This window comes from Acyrthosiphon pisum, chromosome X (genome assembly GCF_005508785.2).
Source record: "Acyrthosiphon pisum isolate AL4f chromosome X, pea_aphid_22Mar2018_4r6ur, whole genome shotgun sequence".
Classification (NCBI taxonomy): Eukaryota; Metazoa; Arthropoda; class Insecta; order Hemiptera; family Aphididae; genus Acyrthosiphon; species Acyrthosiphon pisum.
Genome location: NC_042493.1, coordinates 69,598,499 through 69,618,021, shown reverse-complemented (window position 1 = coordinate 69,618,021; position 19,523 = coordinate 69,598,499). Strand labels below are relative to the sequence as shown.

At 27.7% G+C, this 19,523-nt stretch overlaps 2 protein-coding genes across 5 annotated transcripts in view; both read left to right on the top strand.

The window, feature by feature from the left end:
• LOC100573308 (cleavage and polyadenylation specificity factor subunit CG7185-like) overlaps positions 1-4,508 on the top strand; it is a 6,235-nt gene extending 1,727 nt beyond the window's left edge. Inside the window, exons 2-7 of the mRNA XM_029488839.1 lie at positions 1,480-1,626; positions 1,754-1,981; positions 2,080-2,298; positions 2,458-2,500; positions 2,665-3,069; positions 3,128-4,508. Of these exons, the coding sequence (XP_029344699.1) occupies positions 1,480-1,626; positions 1,754-1,981; positions 2,080-2,298; positions 2,458-2,500; positions 2,665-3,069; positions 3,128-3,186 (1,101 nt within the window). The 3' untranslated portion in view covers positions 3,187-4,508. The remainder of the gene's footprint in view (positions 1-1,479; positions 1,627-1,753; positions 1,982-2,079; positions 2,299-2,457; positions 2,501-2,664; positions 3,070-3,127) is intronic.
• A 180-nt stretch (positions 4,509-4,688) lies between these two features.
• On the top strand, positions 4,689-17,596 carry LOC100573402 (pre-mRNA-splicing factor CWC22 homolog). Of its 4 annotated transcripts, XR_001680313.2 has the most exons (11): positions 4,689-5,551; positions 10,928-10,979; positions 11,337-11,559; positions 11,640-11,768; positions 11,836-12,036; positions 12,305-12,449; positions 12,507-12,650; positions 12,872-13,104; positions 13,520-13,770; positions 13,830-14,162; positions 17,470-17,596. XR_001680313.2 is itself a non-coding variant. In XM_016808504.2 (10 exons), exons 1-9 carry the CDS (start codon positions 5,488-5,490, stop codon positions 13,748-13,750), a joined length of 1,422 nt encoding a protein of 473 aa, XP_016663993.1. In that variant the 5' UTR covers positions 4,689-5,487; the 3' UTR covers positions 13,751-13,770; positions 17,476-17,594. The 4 variants fall into 4 exon arrangements, 3 of the variants coding, with proteins under 3 accessions (XP_016663993.1, XP_008188149.2, XP_029344696.1); XM_016808504.2 differs by lacking the exon at positions 13,830-14,162 and having other exon boundaries at positions 17,476-17,594; XM_008189927.3 differs by lacking the exon at positions 13,830-14,162 and having other exon boundaries at positions 4,690-5,551; positions 17,470-17,593.
• The last annotated feature ends 1,927 nt before the right edge of the window (positions 17,597-19,523 follow it).

The following is a 19,523-nucleotide window of genomic DNA, read 5'->3' as shown; positions in this document are numbered from 1 at the left end:
GAGATTTTTGGTACTAGTTGTCCTTATTGTAAGTATAAGTTATAACTCAATAATAATATAGTGTTTGTTATTATAATTATTATATATCATAGTTATTTATTGGGCACCACATTACATTTGACATTTGACAACAACATTAGATTATTTGACGGACGATCGCGACGGCCCGTATATGTCTATTCATATTTTATTGAATAGTATAAAATTCTAAATAGTATAATGAATAATCCAACAATAAATACTAAGAAAATCATATAATTACTGAGAGCCAATTATTTATACACATACAATACCAGGAAAAACTTAAAATAGCACGGGCTTTAAATTGGGCTTTTGATTTGCATGCATCTTTAGAGTTTAGATGAAGAACTTTTGGAGGCTATAATGATTATAAGATGTAATGAACTATTTAAAAAATCATGTTAAAAATATATATAATTTAATAAAGAAGGTGATTGAATAAAAATTAAAAAAATTGAATATTAATTCATAATTGAGGCTTTGGTGTTAAAAAATAATTATACTTAATGATTATAACTGGAGCATAATTTTTTTCTGTTGTATGTTTTTAATTTTTATCATTTTCAATGATCATAAATTTGTGCTTAATTAGGTACACAAAAAAAAAATTTCAAATTTGAAAATACTTAATAGTGAATGTATTGTCCTTTTTTATTATAGGTAAATATTTACTTTGTTTATAAGACAATTAAGTATTATTTCATTGTTATTAATAAAATGCTACAAAAGAAAAAAATTCGAACAAGGAAGAGGTTTGCATCAAAAGAAAGATAGTCTAATGATGAATGTACTACATATTATCTTTAAAGTTTAAACTGTTCTAATTTTAATCTAACTTCTAGGTTCCTTATAGCTTGTAATTTGTAGAATCAAATTAAAAAAATCACTCCTATTAAAACATTTCTCTTATTTGTATCACACATTCAAATATCTTATCAAGTAATTAAGTATAATAAAACCATTCAATTATAATTTCAAGTCTGCTTGGAAATCCGTTTTTAAAAATATAAAAACCGGTATACAAAATCGAAATTACATTTTTAATACCGGTATTGAAAAATTAAAACTAAAACCGAAAAATTTAGAAACCGGTATTTAAAACTGAAACCGAAACCGAAAATTTTAGAAACCGATATTGAAAACTGAAACCGAAACCGGAACATTTAGAAGCCGGTATTCAAAACCGAAACCGAAACCGAAATTTCTTAATACCGGTATTGCTAAGTTAAAACCGAAATCGTAAAATTTAGAAACCGGTGTTCAAAACCGAAACCGAAACCGAAATTATTTCAATCGGTTTCAAGCCCTGCTATTAACGGACCCCTAGTCTCTACCATTTTACTCATATGCTTACACATTATTCTAAACATAAATTAATACCTAGTTACATGTTATATTTTAGTTGTCTATGATTAGCACCACACTTATCACTAATCATTCTGTCGCTTATTGTTTTAGGATGAATTTATGACAACTCATGATACGCATTTTACTGATTACTTCAAACTTAGTTCCAACGATAATTCACAGGCATATGGTCATATTTATGGCATGACAAAGAAAACAAAAAATTTTTACCAATTATTCATTGGCAATTTGACTTGGGTAAATTGAATAATATGTAGACATGTAGTTAAACAGTTGTGACTAGTTGTATGTTTGAAAACTTAACATTTTAACTTTTAAATCATAATATTTATCATAACAATTCGTTTAAAATGTGATTTTATAGTGGACAACAGATCAAGACATAATTGACTCTATAATCGGCACTGGAGTGCATGATTTTGTTGATATTAAATTTTTCGAAAATCGAGGAAATGGCCAATTCAAAGGGTTTTGTACTGTTACATTAGAATCAGAGAAAAGTGTAAAACAGATTTTAAAGAAATTACCAAATGAACTTATCCATGGACGAAAACCTGTTGTTACATTTCCATCTTTAAGAGCATATTTTATGGTAATAGTGTATCCACTTTTTCAAATTAATATTTTATTAACATAATAATATAATATATTATATTATTAATAAATATACTAAAATTTGAATTTTTTTAGTTTGAATCAGAATTTGAAACTCAGTTCAATAAATCTTCTAAGGGGGATATGTCTAGAACCCCTGGTGATAATTCATTAGAAAACCCATTACAAAGTGTGTCTTATAATATAAGAACACCACCGACTAGCTGTATACAAACCCACCACCAGTATCCACAAACCACAGGTTATGAAAACCAATGGAACATATCATATCAACAAAATATGGGAGCATATTTTGTAAGTATTTTTATTGCAATATTATATATTGTACTACCTATTTTATTATTTGAAAGCATACAAACCCTCAACTACAAAGAATTATTATAGGTAGTTTATTAAGTCATATTTATTATTTTTCAAATAATAATAATAATAATGATAATAATATTTTTATAGGTCACATCAGAACAAGGTATATCGGGAGCTGGAGGTTCACTTAGTGAGTGGGAACCGTTCTTCAAGTTATATTTCTTAGTCTTTTTTAAAACTCATCTCTTAAATAAAATAATGTATTTTTGTATTATTACAAAACATGACATTTAAAATGTATTAAAAACTTAAGTTCAGATATATATATCAATTTCATGATAACATTCTATTCAGGTCAAATAAATCAAAGTGATCATTGTCAAGAATCAGTTGATCCTACACTAGTCAATCAAACCAGTACATCTCTAAAGTCTCAAAGCTTTTCATATGATGATTATCATCCCTTTTATACACATTCTTATGAACCTCGCAAAACAAATGAAATAGAAAAGACAGAAACAGAAACAGAAATAAACTTCATTATTAACAGGAATAGAATTGTGTCTAGTTCTGCTATAGCACGAGCTGTAACTGATGCTACTAACGGTGAGTACGTCAGTGCTATAGAAACTTTGAATACAGCAATAGCATTAATCGAAGATTCTAAGATTGCTAATGACGAGCGCAGTAAAATATTAGTGTGTACTTTGTATAACACAATATATGGAATTCAAAATAGGATGGTTAATAAATGGAAAGGTAACTTTTCAAAATTAATTATATTTTCAAGTTTACTTTATTTAAATTTTATTTTTAGAGTTCTGTAGATCACCTTCGAATAGATTATACAGAAAGCCAAAACGTGAACACACTTAATCTCATGAATAGATATGGTTACAGATATAGAAGCTATACGAGGTAAAGAGTCAAGAGCTTAAAAATTCTATAATCACAACACATCCATACCTTTAAATCTGAAATAGTTTATATAATATTTAGAATCCTTATACTTAGTTTGGACTAATAATCATATTATACATTGGACTATTTTAGGGTATCGTGGTAAGACAGAAGATTGAAAATATCATACTATAGAAGAACAACTTCACACTTGTGTATACAATAATTTATCATGTTGTATTGTTTCAGCGGATATTTATTTCCTTTCATGGCTTTTATCAAGTTTTCTAGAAAAGAAAAATTATTGTTATAGTAAATATATATAGGCTTATATTCTTTTTCAATACTATGGCTATGGTATATTTTTTTTTAGTTATAATTTTTATATGGGCCTACAGTGGCGTAAATGCGTAATTACCTTAGGGGGGATTTGAGTGTCAGATCCCCCATGATATTTTCTTTTAAAGACTGGCCTACCAAATTTATGAATCTACCTACTTATTTACAGGAATAGAATTGTGTCTAGTTCTGCTATAGCTCGAGCAGCTTTACATAGATGCAATTGTGCATCTAGGGTTACAATTGTGGGGTGGCTACAGCCCCCCCCACCTAACAAAACTATTCATTTAATATAACCCATACACGGCTTATATCTTTATCAATAAGGATATTTTTTTGAGGGAGGAGGGGGCTAAATCGTAGTCAGGAGGGCTAAGCCCCATACTTAGTTGCGCCACTGCTGTGTTATATTTTATAAAAATAATACAAGCTGTATAAGAGTCAAAAATAAAATATTTTGTAACATACAAAATATTGATGTTGCTCAAATAATTTTAGGTGACCTACGCCTCATAATATTGTTATACTGACCAATAAAATGTTCTATTTTCTATCTATCAACTGTCAATACCCATCAACCCATATTTATATCACGTATATAAATGAAGGGTCGGCGATAGACATTAGGGATTGTTGAGGGTGGGCGGTTGTGCACATACAAAATTGCCAACTACTTTTTGTAATTAAAATTGTATTTAAACATATAGCATACTACATTTTAGGTATATAAATAAATACCTTAGTTTATGAGCTGAATAGAATTTATGTATACTACAAAAACTATTTATAAATGTTGAAAAAACAACAACTGAATTAATTTAATGAAAATAGTTGTGGCAATATTGTCCATATCGGATTGAGGCAGGGATGGATCCAGGAGGGGCCCAGCCCCCTCTCCCAGACATATTTTTTTATAAATATTAAATAACAAATAAAGAAAATCTAAACTTCTTTTCACATTGTCGCTTTATATATTAAATAATCAATAATTTATTTATCACATTGATTACCTATACCTACCTACTAATATGACAACATTTTTAAATTAAGAATAAAATATAATATTTTATTATAATTGTATTTGTGTTGTAAAAAAATCACGGCCACGAATGTATGTACAAGTGGTAAAGTTGCAGGGGGGGGGGGGGGTGTCGCAACGTGTTTTAGAGTTTACAGCTCTGTATAAACGAACTAAGATACAAATTGTGAAGTCTAATAAAACCACCTTTTCGTGGCCCCACCGACCATGTCATTACCAGTCCTATATCTTCAGTATTATATTATCTCAGTCCGTGCTATGTATCTAGCTTGAGTTATCATTTTCATGAACAGTGATAACCATCAACCCGTTATAACCATTATACCTAATTATGAAGATTAGAGATCTAACAATAATACGACCAACACACATACGTTAGGTGAACTACTGGACTTGTTAATTTTTATTTTCGCGTCTGTCTGCCGTGAGTTGCGTAATTTCTTTTTAATTATTATTAGTTATTACTAAACTGACTTCTAGTTTCCCGATTCACAACTGTTTTTGCGGATATTAAATACGTTAAGCGACGACTGGTGAGTTGTGATTTACAACGCGACAGGCTACAGTTACTGACGCACAAACAACGCGTAACCTTACCCACAAATTATCCTGCCAACGAGTCTGCACTTCGCTAGTTTGTTATTATCGGTAGTCTACTATTGTCGTTCTCATTGTGTGCCTACGATTTGTAGTACTTATAGTTTCATTTTGTAGTCTTGCACATTTTCATTTCGTATTTGTAATCGCTATTCGTTGCTCTTCGCTCTGCAGCCGGCGTGTTTTCATTTCGATTATCGAAGCCGAAGAGCTGTCCCGTACTCACGTTCATATACTTAAACATACCTACATAGGTAATCTTGAATCCATCATAGCCACAACATTTGTTCTGACTGACGGAAATGGAATTGTCATCAATGGACTCAAGCCTATCTACTATTAACGGACAGGAACACGAAGCACCCCGTAAGTTTTTTTGTTGACAATTTTTGTCGTACTTACAAAGATGTTAATATCTATGATAAGATCGTAAGACACCAGCAGCCGAGGGTTCGAGGCATATTTTATCTGGTTTTTGGTTATTTTATTTTTTTATATTTATTTATTCTTCAAGAAGATAATGGGCCCCACTGAACATGTTCGTGTGGGGACCCATGAGTTCACAATTTGAAATATAAATACATTAATTAGTTCTTATAAATTAAATACTTACAGTTTGTAATACTTATACATTTCTCATATACCTAACTATAATATTAATAATATAAGTAATATATATTTTTTTCTCTTAGTTTATATAATATGGTATTATGTAAAACATTGTGTAGTTAAATAATACAATATAATATGTTAACATAAAACTAAAATTAACAATAATTACTAAAGTCGTACAACTAATATGATAAATAATGCAGTAATCCTATAGGTACGTTTGTTATGAGTAGGGCTCGGATTTTGTAGCAAAATAAATCCTTAAAAAAGCATTTTAAGTAGCCAAAAAAAGCATTTATTAATTTAATTCTAAAAAAGCAAATTTCAATTACACATAAAATTAAATATTAAAAAATGAATTTACAACCATATATTTAGTCAAGTTACTTTCATTAAAACTCATATTAAACATATAAAACGTTATATTTTTTATCCGAATTTATTTTGACTTCACACAATTTACAAAATATAATATTTCCGTCAGTCATAAGCACATTTTCACCGAATGCTCTTACGATTTTTTTTAATTTTTAACTTTAGAATTTTGGCGATGAGAGAAATTATTTAGAACACTTTATGTTTATACCTCACTGATTGTCGATTGATATTTACCGGCCAACTAAAGTATTAGAACGCGCTATAAAAATACGTAGGTATAATTCAGATAATTTTCCCTTTTTTTGAGTTGTAAATACAACTATAGATAATTGTGGATAAAACTATTTCGGCACTATAGCGACAGTTATTTTATCAGTCATATATTTATTACTGGTTTTATAATTTCTGGTAATAATAATATAGTCCAAGACGTATAATATATATAGAGATAAGCTAAGTTTTCAAGAAAAATATGTAAAAATCAAGAAAAAATAACCAAATAGGGGGAAAAGCAATAAAAAGCAGATTTTGTGGAAAAAGCAAAAAAAAGTTTACTTCATTAAAATCAGAACGACTCAAAACGTATTTATATATAAGAATTATCTTTCTAACACACTTCCCTCAAAAGAAGCATTTGCTATTTTGCTACAAAATCCGAGCCCTAATGTGTAGGTTTTTTCTAAGTTTAGGAATAAATTATTTTCACATAGCCATTTTTGTATTTTACTCATGTCGGATTGAACACTAGCAAATACTTCATCCCAGGATTGGCCTTCAAAAAAAAGTACTGTATCATCTGCGTACCAAACTAGTTTTCCGTGTGTATTCAAGTTATTAATTTGGTTTATATGTATATTAAACAGTGTAGGCGATATAGTTGTCCTTTGAGGTACACCACATACTATTGACGTTTCTTCGCTTAATTCATTGTTTATTCGAACGTGTTGTTTTCTATTTTTTAATTATGAACTTAACAAATTCTGAGCTGTTCCCTTGATACCAAGTGTGTTAACATTTTTTAGTAATATTTTATGATCTATAGTATCAAATGCTTTTGCTAGATAGGTAAACAGTTATAGGTACATTTTTTTTTTTTTTTTTTTGAAAGAATTATAAATGTAGCTTGATACTGTTGCAATTGCTTGTTCAGTACTTTTACCAGGTCTAAAACCGAATTGGGTACATGATAGAAGATTATTACTTTTAAGGTAATGCACTAATTCTTTTTTAATAATTTTTTCAAAAGATTTGGCAATATTTGATATTTGTGAGATTGGGCGATAATTTTCAATGTTAGATTTGTCATATTTTTTGTGTATTGGTGTTATTACTGAAATTTTAAAGCATTCCGGAATAGTAGATGTTGTTATAGCTAAATTGAAAATGTGTGATAATGGTTTAATCAATGAATGTATATTTAATTTGAGCATTTTTACTGAAATTCCATCTAATCCTGGAGAAGAATCATCTTTTAAAGCCTTAATTGCTTTTATAATTTCTTCATCATTAATTACGCTAAATTTATTAAATGACATGTCTGTAGTATTCGAGATTAGTTGTTCAGTGTATGTACATTCTATGTTATGCATATTTTGTCTTGTAAGTTTTATTTGATTATACATGTTTTGTGCTGCATTTGTAAAGTACTCATTAAAATAATTCGATATATTTTTTTACTTATCTGTAGAGTGCAGTTTTTCACTAAATTTGTTATTAATAGTTTGAATAAATGAATTTGTTTTAGAACTGTTTGTCGCGTTTTTAATAACTTTCCAGTTTAGTTTCGAGTCATTTCCGACTTTTTCTAATTCAGATTTATAAAATTTAGTTTTAGTTTCTTTTATCGTGTTAGTTAAAGTATTCCTATATTTTAAATAGTACTATTTAAGTTTTTCGTTTAATGGATGCTTTTTTAAACTCAGATGTAATTTATCTCTACGACGAATTCATGTAATAATTGCAGTTGTTGCCCAAGGTTTAATTTTTTTGGTTTTTGATGATATTTTTTTTTCTAAAGAAAAATTTTTTTCTTCATTTTTTAAAATTTCATTAAATTTATTCGCCGCAGAATTTAGATTCGAGTTGTTCACTACTGATGACCAATCATAATTCTTTAATAAACTTGATAGTTTTGAGTAATCAACTTGTTTGATGATTTTTGGATTTGGTGGGTTGTTTCTGTTGAAGATAAGGTTGCTTATACTGGTAACTATTAAGTAATGATCAGTTAAAGAAGTATGGGCAACAAACGTTTTAACATCAAGACTATGGTCATCAAACCAGAGTTTTTTGTAATTATATTGGCTTCATTGTTATTTATATGCTGTCTACCAATAAATTTTAAAAGCTTATAGTTATATAATACATAGTAGTATAAATTATGTTCTTTTACAGGAGTCTCCAAACTACAATTTGTATAAAAGTTTTTACTGGCCTGTGAATAATTCAATAATGAACTACCTACCTAGGTATTAATTTTAACTTTTTATTTTTTTAATGAAGTACAATGGATCTATTATAGTACTTTGTTCAATAATAAACAAATACAGAGACACTATACTAAACAGCATTGTAATAAAATCTTTAAACATGTTCTTATTTATTCAGCTTATTACATTTAAATAAAAATAAAAATTTTAAATGTGATTATATAAGTATCCCCGTGGATGTATCTATTGGCCCTCAAAACGTTTTAAATTTTTTCATGGCCATTTAGTAAAACATTTTGGTGACCCCCATTTAAGTCTTTCATTGTAATCTATACAGAATATTAATTTTACATTTTGTATAAATCACTTTTGTACATTGATACCTAATGATATGTTATTCATTCACCAAACTTGTGATCTTATAATACTTACCAAATACTTACACATTTAATGATAAATGTTTGAAATGTATTAGGTAGTCTAAAGTTTTTATATGCAGAAAAGTATAATGCTGATATACCTATTAATATAGTTTAGCTCCTTAAATGTTTACAATTTTGTACAATAATAATTTAACTAAATTAGGTAATTCCCCCGGTAATTCCAATCTAAATTCTAAATACCTTCAATTTTACTCTTATATTTCTTGATGAACTGATTTTATTTTCTATTGTAGGTACAATAAATAATAATGTTGTATGTATATCTTATATAAATAAATAAAAGCTCTTAGTATACTTAACCATTAAGTTATCAAAGAAACCGGTGTTTTTTATTGTACAAATTATGAAGATTTCATGAGACCCACATTTAAAAATATATTTTTTTATAAAAAATAGGTAGATACCTCAATTAATAGATCAATTTATGAAAAATTAATAAAAATCACAAATATCTCATGGCTATAAATAGCATAACTTTCCAGTGAACTTTTTTTGATTAAGGTAGAAAACTTGTTGGGAATTTTCCATTAAAAATTCTAATGTAATTAATGTATTAGTTGTTTGAGAAACCCTACTTGTCTAAAAATATGGAATCACGTTTCATTGCAGGTTTGAGTTTTTCATATGTAAATCTACATATTTTAAGAAAATCCCGACTCGTCCATCTTTTAAAATAGTTTTTAATAGTGATAGGTACAAATTTTAGGAATCAATAGAAACCCTACTATACTCTGTTCAACAAGAGAATGCACATGTCTTTCGCATGTAGACTGATGACCAAAAGCTTTTCGAGGTTCCGTTTCCCCCTCCAAGAACCCCAATCGTGACGAACACTATATTATGAGAGCACCACACACGCAACCAATTTTCACTGACTGCTGACGTTTATAGTCATGAGCCGGTGGCGGGTGTGGACATGAGCAGACCGAACCGATTTCTGTGCAGTCTGTACGTTCTCTCGTCGAACAGAGTATAGCAAGTGAAGTTTTTTTCATTTTTCCAAAACTAGGTTTTGGGATTAACCGGATTTCTCAAACCACTGATTCAAATATTTGGTGAAAATTTTAAGTGTCTACAATAATTAGTTTTTGAGTAACAGCAATAAGATAAAATTGATTTTGTTAAAAATTGGTTTTGTGTAAGAATTCTCATTATTCTTTCATTTTTATTTTACTTGAAACTTTCAAAAACTGCCGAGTATTTACCATTATGACTTCTACAGTGAATTGGAGCATTTTTACTAGGTACCTACCACAAATGTTAATGACAAAAAAAAAAAATCTCATTGTACATACAATATTCTCAGAATCTAAAACCAACGTCAATTCTTTGTTTGATATAGGTACATTAATATCTATAAAAAAAAAAAAACAAAACATAAAGTGTAGATATTTTATTTGTAAGTCAGAAGTGAGGCGGACTCTAAAATAGTCAACCCAATTATCTAGTTATTAATAAACATTACATACCTATTGGGGCAATTTGCATCAGCTCAAAAGCAAATTCACGAGTCCGATTTCCAGTCTGATTCTGATCAGAAAGAACTCTATTGTATATTCACATGTTTTAATTATAAATTATAATTATTTATTTTCATATTTATTTAGAAAATAAAGTAACATTTACAAGTTAAATAATCTTCAAAATATTAGTTCTAGTTAATTATTTTAACTTTTAAAATAGCATTCTATAATTGTGTTTCTTAAATACTGTGTATTTAAATTGTTGAACTCGTTTCAAAGACTGATGTGATAATACATAACTAAATATATTATAAATAGCCAACATAAGTTGAGGATACTACAGCAAAAGTATTCATTGATTAGCCATAATATTATCAGATTAAGTGCAGTATATTACTCATGAAATTTACTTTACAGAGACCAGATCCGATTATATAGATGATGAGCAAGGAGTTATAGATAAATCAAGGTACCTGTTATACTTCACAATTTAATTTGTTAATTAAATAAAATATTTTACTATAGTTATATAAATATAAAGAGCTATAATTTGATCAGTATTTATTTGCCATTACCTATGATATAATATAATATCTTAGGTTTCTTTAGAAGTATTTAATAATAAATACATGATTTTTTGATATCATAATGCTTCTTTTAAATCTTTTGGAATATTTAATAGATGCATATTGTTTAAATTTAACATATCTAAAAAAAAATACTTCTGGCGTATATTTTATATCGCAATTAGTTAAATAATGTTTTATATATTTTAATCAAAAGAAAAAAAATTTATGCAAATTATGTGCTTTGTTTAACTCTTTAGAGATGATGGTCAGAGAACTGCCTGGTATAAACTGCACATCTTAATTGGCTACTTAGTGTACAAAGTTAATGCTGTTAATATTGGAACTGTGACAAAAAAGTTATTACAACATAATATGATAAGAGGTAAACATATGTTTTGTCGGTTTATTATCTCAGCACAACATTTTTCGACCACCGATACACATGTTTATGCAACTTTAGTTGCTGTCATAAATCTTGTAGTAAGTATTTTATTAATATGATTTGATGAAATTGGTCTTAAATAGGTTATTTTTAAAAGTTTACTTTCTATTATATTTAGCTTCCAGAGATAGGAAAATTAGTCCTGAAAAAATGCGTCATACTATTCCAAAGTACCTTTTTTCGAAATAATATTTTAGATTGTTCACCTTCTGTAATGTTTATTGGACATTTGATTAATCATGGTGTTGTAAGTTTTTAATTAATTTATATTTTTATTTTAAATAGTGCACAGTTTTTGATTGGTTTACTTTTAGGCTGATGAAAAATTGGGAATAGAAATATTAAGAAATCTCCTTGAACAACATGATATATCCAATGATATATTCCCTATTAAAATAGCTATTGTACTTTTGAAAATATGTGGTAAAAAAATAAGTGAAGCCCATAAAGATCTTTTGACTGAAGTATTAGATGATATGCTCATTTTTTTAAATAATGAAGAACTTAACGCAGAGGTAAACTAATATTGTTAGTATGTTATTTATTAGTTTTAGAGTATATTCATTAATTTTTCCCATATTCATGTTATTTTTATTTAGGTCTTCATAATATGTTATAAAATAATTACCTACCTTTAAAGAAAAACATTTAAACATATTTTTTTTTACTCTTTGAAAATAATTTAGCATCACATACATTTTATACTAATAGTTCTACTATAGCTGCAGAGTTTTATTACATTTTTATTTACAACATTTCAAACAATAATTCGTCTAATTTTAGGTAAGAAATGATGTGAAACTAATATTGATATTACAAGAAAATGGATTCAAATTTCAACAACTTGATTTAGTACCAGCTAATGAGTATCAAATCACTCATTTTCAAACTTTAGAGACAGTTGTAGATACTGCATCCGATAAAATAAGTAATACATATTATGTTTATTTAAAATTAAAACTTATATTTGTTATTTGTAATGAAGGTTACCATTATGATTCGGAATTTGAATTTCATGAACAAAAGTATAAGAATTTGATATTAAAATCTCAAGGATATGATAGTGAAGAAGAAAATGGATTGGAATCTGTAACTGATTTTAATAATCAATATGATGGTGAAAAAGAATGTAAGACCTATTTAAATCTTAAGTATTAACTATTATATTATAAATCAAATTTAAAGGACAAACCTACTCCTTTTGCATAATTATATTTTTAAGTTGACTTCCAACTAAAAAAAAACCAATTTATTTTCATAATATATACACATGGATTGAATTTCACAGAGAATTTAAGACAAGTCTAAACTATTTTCTGTTAACCTTAATCAGTGATATTATTTTTATAGTGATCAAAGTAATGAAACATATTAATGACATAGAAAAAGACACAAACATGCTATCATTAAGAAAGGTGTGTCTAAGAAAGTTGATAAACTTAACATACTTGATGACGGATTATACAAAGTTAGTACAACAAATTGTAAAATATTGTCAAGTTAACATGGACTTATTTAATATGATCATTGACTGTTGCTGTGAGCATTCAACATATGAAAATCATTTTGGAAATCTAACGAAAGTAAAAATTAAATTAATATACTGTCATTTTTTAAAATCTTATTTATGTGTTTTAGTAATTTTGAAAGGTTTTTGAAGTAAAACTTCTTTCTTGAGGTGTGGATGGTAAAAAAATTGTAACGAAAAATGAAACGACGCGTTTGTTTATTTATTTAGCAAGTCATGCACGGCGGCCGCGGCTTACACGTTTATTTTTAGTGCATTAATTTTTTTCACACTCCCTAATCCACTTATAATTTCAAGGGCCCCAATACTTATGAAAGAAGTTTTACTTCCCCAGAGTGTAATGGTAACATTCACTATGGAAAATTTTTTTCAAATTTATGTTTATCATTTATTAGATAATATGTAGTATAATCTGTAAATTATGTCACACTTCAATTTTAATTATTCATAATCAAGTTTTATTTTTTCAGGAGCTTACTGAAACTGATGCAAGGTTTGCCGATATGGTGGAAATTGCATTCATTTACTGCTATGTAATTAGTGATAAGTTTGATTCACATAGAACACAAATTGTTTCTAGTTACTTCGTTCATTTATTGGAATTGGGTTTAATACCGTCTAAATTGTTATCATTACTGGGAGAATTAGTTTATGCTAACACTGACTATTCTACAATTTTATTTCAAAAGCATAATGAATAATATGTCGGGGAAATCCTTAGGTAAAATTATTTTTTTTTTTTTAAATAACAATATATTTAAAAATCATGAATTTTTTTAGTGGCATATTTTGGAAGGAGTCCCATAGGTACTTCTAAGTTGGAGGGCCACAGTAATTTTATCATGATATTGCAAAAAAAAACTTGGAAAATCATTTTTAAGTACCTATGCTCTGTTCACCCTAAATTGACCACTTCCACGCATGTATACTGGGTCGCCAAAACTTTCAAATCGCTTGTCTGTGATTGGTCGGAAGTGTTCGGCGATCAGTGTTGCTCATCATAGTAGGCAGCTGTTGCCGTGCATACAGCCCACTAGCGCTCTAAAGAAGCGGTGATATGCGGGGCCGCAACTTGTTTTCATCGAGCAAGTGGATCAACTTACAGTGAACAGAGTATATATGAACAGTATACAATGTATACAATGTTATTATTTTAAAATCAATTAATAAATAGTACCCAAAATAATTAAAACAATTTTTAGACTGAGGATTATATACATGTAATGGCTTTTTTCTACTAATTGCATATTTCATTGCTTCATAATATATAACCCATCTAGTTCATCTTGGCATCCGCTGACATCACAGTTACCTACAAAGTTGATATTACTGTACATCGTTGATGGCCAAGATGAACTGAACGTGTTATAAATAGCATACAATCATCTTTTTCTACATGTAAAAACACATCTTTTTTGATTCATTTCATGCTCATTCTCTAAAACTGGAGTAACTCTAAACATTTTCTATCCAAACTTTATACATGTAACTTGCTTTGCTCATGCTGTTCCTCGCTTTGCTAAAGAAATTTTAAATGAGTTTTTGGATATAAACTTACTTATTTCTTTAAAATTACTAAAATGTATTTATCTTAAATTAAAATAACTAATTTACTAAAAACCCATGTTATATGCATTTATGAACAAATATGCAAAATATGCAATATAAAATGTTGTGTTTAAATTTGATGTAATACGAACTGTGGACATTTTAAAACCCCCTAGATGTATACTTGTACAAATATGCAAATGCATATAATGTCTATATAAGAAAGTCATATTAAGTTTTTATGAGCGTTTGAAGTTCAAATTTTTACAACATTGGATATTTACTTGATTTCTCAAGTAGCGATTTTCTCATTTTGTTGTAACTCAAAAACGAATAACTGTAGACGCTTGAGATTTATATCACATGTTTATTTTTTTAATTCCTATCATTGATAAAATTTTCAAAATATTTTGATGTTTATGGACAATTTCAAATTTCAATTTTTAAGTTTTTTCTCCTATAGATATCAATAAAATTGTATTTGTTGGGTCGCAAAGCGTCAACATTTATATAACAGATATATTGCTTAAATAGCAGATGAAAAATATTAAAAATACATACGTACAATTTTTTTTTATAATCATTTAAAGTTTGACTTTTGACAACATTTATCAAATTTAAAATGTTTAAATGGTTTTGTAGTTAAAAATGTAAAAAATGCTCAACTTTTATAACTAAGGATTGAAAACTTACAACAAGATTCCACTTAAGTAGGTTATTCTGCAACCAAAAAATCTCAAAAATATAAAAACAGTTTTTTTTATAGTTATTTTATGTTTAAATTTGGAGGAAATTAATTATTAAATAACTAAATAACGATTTTAGTTATTTTGTTGTAATTCTATAATATTAATCACTGGCTACCGTATTAATAATAAGTAATTATAATATAAATATAATATAAAATATTCACACTGACAAACCGTCACCGCTCAGAATTGTTTTTCGTATACAATGATTATATCATTGAATTCAAATTTAATACCATTAATTATACATTGGCCCTCTTGTAACCTACTGTACAGCAGGGAAACATCCACTTACCCATCTTTTTCATTATGCACTTGCCTCAGTAGACGGGGCAAGTGGAGAATAGTCAACTAACTAGTGCCTGAACTTCATATTTAAATTTATGGGGCAAGTGTAGAAAACTATATTTTTTAAACTGCAAAATTATATTTTTAGAATTAAAGTATCACGATTCACAAAAAAAAATACAGCACATCTAACATTTTAATTTTTATAATATATGTAGGTAGGTTAATTTTTATTTAGATCAATAAAAATCATATTATTTTCTATTTCAGGGCAAGTGAAACACATTATTTTGCGCTTCCCCATATTGATTTTTTCACTTGCCCCATTACTCATTTTTTTGGGGAAAGTAAATAAATGATCAATTATATTATAAAATTATAAAAATAGTGAAATCTTTATTTTTCCGTATTTAAAAGAAACTACATAATATATATATATATATATATATTATGTAGTTTCTTTAGTTCATATCATATTTTTATATTTAGTAGGACTTAATCAGGAATTTACCCCACTTCTTCACTTATCCCACCTGACCTTACTTTGACTTAAATTCCGTGTTTATCTTCTCAATATCAGAACTCCAAAAAAAATTATTCAAGTTTGAAAAACACAATAATAATGGATTTTGAAATATTTTTTTGTATAAGTGGTATCAAAAAAATGAAAACAATATTTCACAGAGAATGTTATCAATTATTATTATTAGTTTATTAAACAGCTATTTTACATGGATACAATAATTTACAAATTAATTAATGGTACCTATGATTAGAAATAACATATTAAAAAAAATTAGTTGAAATATAATATATACGATACTTAACTATTAAAAGTACAAAAAAATAAAATATATACTATTGATAGAAGTCAATTTAAAAAGAGGGATGTGGCCTAAGTAATTAAACTGAAATTTCAGCTCTAAGCATTCTATGTAGTTATGTCCGTATGATGTTTTGTGTTGGAATATAGAATTAAGACTGGTTTCTAGATGGCTTCGGATTCTGAATGGTATCCGAACTCCGTATGGCTGAAAGGAGATCAGGCACATCAAGTGAGCAATTTAATAGGGCAGATAGGAACTCTAAGTCCGAATTATCACGTCGAGAGGGTAAACTTTGAATATTTAGAACCTGCCTTATTGGTATAGTCGTGAGGTATATGATGACAGATGAATACTAAATTTAAACGCTGTGTAATTTAAAAATTTGTTTACCATGTATATCTTGGAGTCTTAAGGGGATTCGATACCGTGATTTTCTGTTTTCGTCTAACACACGCATGCCATAGTATTTTAGAAGTGTTTTTTGCCAAAGAAATCAATTGATCTAATGAAGCGATAAGAATTCTGAAAACAGATTTGAATTCGTCATCAAGTCTACTTGAAATCGACTTTCCCACATTTTTGATTTTAGCTTCTCCAAAAATTGAAATACAAAAATGATCAAATATTCTTTTATTATATTACTTTTTCTGGAATTTGGGAGATAATATCAAAAATGTGGGAAAGTTGATTTCAAGTGGACTTGATGACGAATTCAAATCTGTTTTCAGAATTCTTATCGCTTCATTAGATCAATTGGTATGTTTGGCAAAAAACACGTCCAAAATATTATGTCACGCGTGTGTTAGACGAAAACAGAAAATCACGGTATCGAATCCCCTTAACTATCACTACAGCTTGAGTGGTTCTATCCCGCTCAAAACAGTTTTTGCTATGTAGTATGTAGTACATTTGTCGGATGGAGACAACACATGTGGGTGTAGCGTCCACTTAAGATTTTAGATTATAAAATAACCTATAACTTCAATATTTAATTACATATTATTTAAGTTTCAGGAATGATATGGAGCTCCAACCCAAATATAAGTTTTCATCTTCAACTACTGAAATTATTTACTTATGATCCATTATCTATTATGAGTTATTAATATTTGTTTGATGTTTATAAAAAATGTTTATAATCATTGTAATTAAAATTAACCTTTGTTAAATAATTACTTCAGTATAGTAAAATATTAATTTACTAATATAAAAAGTGTTTAATTGTTATGCATATTAAGTTTTATTTTTGTACATTTTCAAATAAAATCAATCTACTATTTGTATGTTGTGATAGGAGTTATTAACATTTGTTTTATGTATCTTAACCATTAACAAAAAATATTTGTAAATCATCATTGTACTTAAAATTATTTTTTGTTAAATAATTACTGAAGTATAATACAATATTAAGTGTTTATTATAAAAAGTGTTTAATTTTAAGACATTTTTTTTCTTTCAATTTTGAATTAATAATCAATTTTCTATTTGTGTATTGTGGTAAGAGTTATTGGCATTTGATTTACATTATCTTTGTGTTAAACAGTTACTACGTATAATAAAATAATATGTCATAATATAAAATGTGTTTGGTATTAAGATATACTGGTTTTTTCTCAATTATGCAAATACAATTATCAAATGCACGATTATGTAGACAAAGTAAACCTATAATTTTTTATTTAAATTTAAATACTAGAGTGAGACTATTATTTTGAAGAATCTGTATGGGTTTTGTGGTAGACATTAAGAAGTTAAAGAGAGTGCAAGAAATACAGGATACGTATAAAGGGAGAAAATTAAGTGTATATGGAGAAACAGATGAGTATTGTGTAAAAGTATAGGAGTGGACCAGGGATCAATGTTGAATCCTTACCTGTTTTCCTCAGTTATGGACGGAAAATAAAAGATATACATAGCTAATAATATATCCTGTGTACTACTCTATCACTTGCGCCATTTAGATTACAAATAATTTGAATATACATGATAAAGTTTGATATTCGGTCAATAAAGTAATCTGAAGACCACTCTTGGGATGATCTACTAGTATACCGTAATGATTTAAGAATAATTCAAATAAAGCTATATGCATGTAATGTGTTGCTTAAATTGGACAATACTTTCATTATGTAGTTACCTAATTTTAAATTTTAATCTAATAGTATTTTAATTCATTGGAGCCAATCACCATAAATTTAAATTTTTTAATTTTCTATTGCAAATTGTGAAATAGGGTGTCACATAAATTTGTTCAGCAACTTATTATCTTCTTGAAGAATCAATAAATAACTAATGTTTTAACCGTTTATAATATATTTCTATACAAATACGAATGCTTAAAATTAAAACTAACACCATCGGACAATTGCATTCACATTTGACACAAACATAATGAAATATCAAAGCTGAGAAGTCTCACAAATGCCTCGATTAAAATTATTTTCAAACCATTCTAGCGTTCTTCTTCAAATAAATTCATCAACGTTTTTTTGTTGATAAATTATTATTTTTATCGAATAACTAACCCTTGTTTTTTTTCAAATTAAAAAAATAATATTTTGAAGGTAAGTTTTTGTAATTAAAATATCAATAAAAGACCACGGGATGCCATTGATAATATTATGTCTAGCCTAAAAATTTTATGATACGTAAAATTCTCTCTAATTTTAAAAATCACAGATAAAAGTGGACTATCGAATCATAGATCACACATATGGATTGGGGGTGTGGGGACAAAGGTATATTATCATATCCTCTTGTACGTGCTGATTAAAAGAATGATGAACGGAATCATTATTAATGATAACAAAACTTATTGTATCATCATTATAAAACATTCTGTTACAGTAGTCGGCTATCTAGGTATATATAGTTATAACTTATAGTTATTTTGTCTACTACGGCTATACTGGTCTATGGTTAATATAACTTATAATCGATATAATAAAGAAAATCGTTAGTGGTTGATCTTAACAGTAGCAGAGAAACATCGCACCAGGATAACCCGATAATATTATTATCAATTAATGTAATATTATTCGTCCTGGAGCGGTATTTTTCAC